Source organism: Eurypyga helias, unplaced genomic scaffold, assembly GCF_000690775.1.
Source record: "Eurypyga helias isolate BGI_N326 unplaced genomic scaffold, ASM69077v1 scaffold47963, whole genome shotgun sequence".
In the NCBI taxonomy this organism is placed as follows: domain Eukaryota; kingdom Metazoa; phylum Chordata; class Aves; order Eurypygiformes; family Eurypygidae; genus Eurypyga; species Eurypyga helias.
This window is the reverse complement of record NW_010244081.1, coordinates 1-4,293: the sequence shown is the minus strand read 5'-3', so window position 1 is coordinate 4,293 and position 4,293 is coordinate 1. Positions and strand designations below refer to the sequence as shown.

At 49.5% G+C, this 4,293-nt stretch overlaps 1 protein-coding gene across 1 annotated transcript; it reads left to right on the top strand.

Annotated features, from left to right (window-relative positions):
- Positions 1–138: 138 nt before the first annotated feature.
- Positions 139–4,223, top strand: MRPL37 (mitochondrial ribosomal protein L37; the record flags this gene model as incomplete). The annotated part of the gene is made up of 6 exons (XM_010149607.1): positions 139–316; positions 859–974; positions 2,064–2,249; positions 2,551–2,708; positions 3,223–3,426; positions 4,005–4,223. Coding segments are annotated over 6 exons (920 nt in total), but the record flags the coding sequence as incomplete, so codon positions are not given.
- Positions 4,224–4,293: the final 70 nt, after the last annotated feature.

Sequence of the window (4,293 nt, the reverse complement as noted above, 5' to 3'; positions counted from 1 at the left end):
GCGCAGCGTGTGCAAGCACTCCCCCCTCGCTGCCAGCCGGGCTTTCTGTCCGCGTCGTGTGTAAAACCCCGGCCGGCCTCGTGAGCCGCCTGCCCGCCCGCCTCGCTGACACCTGCGTTCTCGGGTTTTCGTTTCAAGGGGTTCGGCAAGCGCAGTGGCTCACCAAGACAAAGCTGGTGGAAGGCTTACCCCCGCCCGTGCTCGGCGTCCTCGACGGCCTGGCTCACCAGGACCACGAGGAGGTGGTCAAGCGCGCGATCTCGCACGCGCGGTTCTGGAACACGACGGAAGTTGCTCCCAGGAGAGAGTATTATTGGTAAGTCCTTGGTCGTAGGGAGGATCTTGCCGCTGCGCGGTTGTGGCTTTAGCGTAAGCCAGGCCGATCATCGAGCAGGTAACTTCAGAAACAAAGTTCTTAACGCTACGAAGAAAATCCATATATAGGTGTACTGATGAGATTCACGTGCTGCGCAAAGCCGTTAGACCCTTTGTATCAGGTTGTAAAACAACCAAACCACAACATCCAGAAACCCCGATTCCAAATATTGACAGGAGTACCAGTGTAAACACATCCTCTACATTAAAGCTTCTTTCAGGCCAAGATCTGCGTTTCAACTTGAGATCTAGCTGATGCAAAATGTCAGTTTTTAAATAAGTAATGGTAAGCGTTACCGCTGCCAACTTGGAAGGGGACTGGTGTGTGGGTTATTAATCCGAAATCTGCGTTAGCTGTTTGGAAACGTTATGCTATTACACGTTTTGCATGCAGTAATGTTACAGCATTCGTGTCCCAGAAGCATCTGCCCGCCATTATGATCACATTTTTTATGTAACTACATTTCTTTCCTCGTTCTGAAGCCCGGTACTGTTTGAAGACTTGATGCATATATGTCGATTAACATCTGCGAACCTTCCTTCTCCGACTAAAAGAATGTTGGCTAGGAACTACAAGATAGCAGCTACGTGGGAAAGAGGTTAGTTTTGCTGCTGTGGTGGAAGCATTTAGCTCTTCTCCTCGGTGTCAGAGGGGTAACAAAGCTGTTGGGCTTTAAGGCTGAGGACTTGGAGAAAATGAAATGATTTTTTGAAACCAAGGAATTCCTTATAGCATTTCTTATATGGAGACCTTATAGCACCATCCAGTACCTGAAGGGCCTGCAGGGAGCTGGGGGGAACTTTTTACAAGGGTCTGTAGTGACAGGACAAGGGGTAACGGGTTTAAATTGAAAGTGGGGAGGTTTAGATTGGATATCAGGAAGAAGTTCTTCCCAGAGAGGGTGGTGAGGCACTGGGACAGGTTGCCCAGAGAAGCTGTGGATGCCCCATCCCTGGAAGTGTTCAAGGCCAGGCTGGATGAGGCTTGGAGCAACCTGGTCTAGGGGAAGGTGTCCCTGCCCATGGCAGGGGGGTTGGAACTGGATGGTCTTTAAGGTCCCTTCCAACCCAAACCATTCTGTGATTCTTTCAGTTCTAAATAGTGCTGTAGGGACGAGCGGCCTTCCAAGAGGGCAGGATACTTGCCCTGAGGAGGTTGTTAGGGTGTTAGACAACAAGATGGCAGGAGAAGAGAACCGGTGTCTTAGAAGTCATGGTTTATTTTTTTGTGTCCAAAATGTGTGCTGTTGTTTTTCTGTGTATGTTTAGTTAGGAAGCCAACACCAGCAATTCATGTTAGTATTTTAGAAGAAGAACCTGCAGCTGAGCTGTGTGAGTTTAGTTTGGGGGTGAGGGGGAGAGAATGAGCCTTGCAGGACAAGGACTTGCTAGAAGGCTGCTGTCTTAGAAGTCATGGTTTATTTTTTTGTGTCCAAAATGTGTGCTGTTGTTTTTCTGTGTATGTTTAGTTAGGAAGCCAACACCAGCAATTCATGTTAGTATTTTAGAAGAAGAACCTGCAGCTGAGCTGTGTGAGTTTAGTTTGGGGGTGAGGGGGAGAGAATGAGCCTTGCAGGACAAGGACTTGCTAGAAGGCTGCTGCCCGAAAGGAGTTGTATGTCTTTTCCTACATCTTTCCCTAAGGTTATTTCGGCACTGTTTGAATGTAGCCTAATTTCCCTCCCTAGAATCCATTCTCCTTCAGGTCCGTGGCCTGAATGGAATACTTATGAGCGCTATGGCCCCAATACCACCAGTAGCCTCCAAGGAGGAGATCCTGGCCACTGAAGAACATGTTCTGGAGACCTTCTATCCCATCTCTCCTACAATTGACCTTCAGGAAGTGAATGTGTACAAAGAGCTCAACGATACAGGTAAATCCAGCTGCTGGTAACAATTTTCTGTCATTCCAAGTGTTGGGGTTAACCTGGAGTCCTTCCCCATCTGCGGGACGGCTGCGGGTAGCAGGTGGGTGGGGGCGAGGGGACACAGCAGCTGGGCACAGGCTGTGCAGTGCGAGCGCTCCGGTCCTGTGGCGAGTATGTTGGGGCCTGAGCAGGATTGCGGGGGAGAGCGTAAATCCCGGCAAATCAACAGTTCCTGGAGACAGGGCAGAAAACATTGGCTGTGTAATCGCTTAGTGAGCCATTCCTGACGTGATTATCTGCCGTTTAGGTTTTAGAGATGGTTATCCATACTGTCATCCTCACACTCTGTTCTTCCTGGAATCGGCCAACATTCGTACCAACAGGTTCAGACCGGAACAACTTCGTGCTAAAATGCTGATGTTTGCTTTCGGCAACGCGCTGGCAAAGGCTAAGGTGCTCTACGGGGTACGTACTGGAGACCGCTGCTGGCTTGCTGGGCCTTTGCTCTTTCTCTGAAGCTGCAGCTAGTGGAAAGAGTCGTGAAATTCCCTTGCTGTGGCACCGTGGTTACCGTAGGTTTCCAAACTCATCGTCCTAGTCCACAGTTCAAACTGTGACCTTCAGGGATGGTTCTGCTAGTGCAGAAAAAGGTCTCTCGACAGTGAGCGTGTTTGTGATGTAACAGGCACGAGAGTGGTAGGAACCAGGGAGTGGGTTTAAGTGTAAAACTCTAACCCATCCCGCAGCTCAGTATGTAAATTGATACTTCATTGCTGGCTGAAGGAGGAATTTTAATTAAAATACAAAATCTACATTCAAACTTGCTTGACTAGAGTTAATTTTCTGGGCAAGGTAACAATACATTTATTAAACTCTTGGCTTTAAACCAAGTAGAAGATGCAGAATCAGCAAGTGCTCATACAATTTCTGTGGTAACTGCCTTTTTTAACGTTCTCCCCCTCCCCCCATTCTTTCCTAGAATGATCCCAAGGTTTTGGAGCAGCCAATAGTGGTGCAAAGCGTTGGCACAGACGGCCAGCTCTTCCAGTTCATGGTGTTCCAGTTAAATACAACAGACCTCGTCTCTAGCGATGGCGTAAAAAACCTGGTCTGGATTGACCCCGATCAGAATCTCTATGAGAATGCCCAGTGTATTCCAGTGGTCAAGAAGAGAGTTGTTACGGTAAGCAAAGCGGAGCGAAACCTGGGAAACGGTCCTGGGAATCCTTCCCTTTCACCTCTGCCGGAGGTTTGGGAGCTGGCGTAGAGCTGCAGCGTGGGTTTTAAACCAGCCGAAGGGACGTGACACAAGCCCTGGCCGCCTTCCTCCTCGAGCAGGTGTTGGTGACAGGGAGTGTTTGTCGTGCTGATGCACCCCGTGGGGTGCAGGCCACGCGCCACGCTTAAGGACGAGCTCCTCCGTTCGGGAACCTACCGTCTCGTAACGTGCTTCTTTAAAATCGGCTCGTGCTCCGCCGAAGGAAGCGCTTCCGTGCCGGCGTCGGCTGCGCTCTGGAGGATGTAGCGTGGGGTGCTGTCAGCCCTGGGTACACTGGGAGGGTGTCTCAGCTTGATGGGCAAAGGCTTCCTGCCGCTGGAGGTTGATGCCAGCTGAAGTCGCCACACGTGAACCCAGCTGGGGAGGGAGAGCAGGGTTTGGAAGCTACCACGTCCGAGGTCTTACTCCAGTGTATTTGAAGGGGTTTGTCTGCATGAATCACTTTGCTGCAAACTGAGCATCCCCGTTCTTCCTCTCTGCAGAAGCCCGCTGGAATATATGGCTTTCAGCCAGACACATTCAAGAAGTTTCTGGCACTGTATCTGCACGGAAGTGTGTGAAATTCAGCTCCAGTGAGAATGCTTCACCAACTGTACCTGCTGCTTCTCTTTGCCACAACCGTCGAGTAATTAAAGGTGGATTAATTTACTTTCAAAAATAAATTATATTGTTACCAAAAGTAAAAATTATTTGTTAAACTAGTGTGTGAAGAAACCCTTTCAGTGTAGGGGCTCACCTCTGGATTCGGGTTAGAATCATAGAATCACAGAA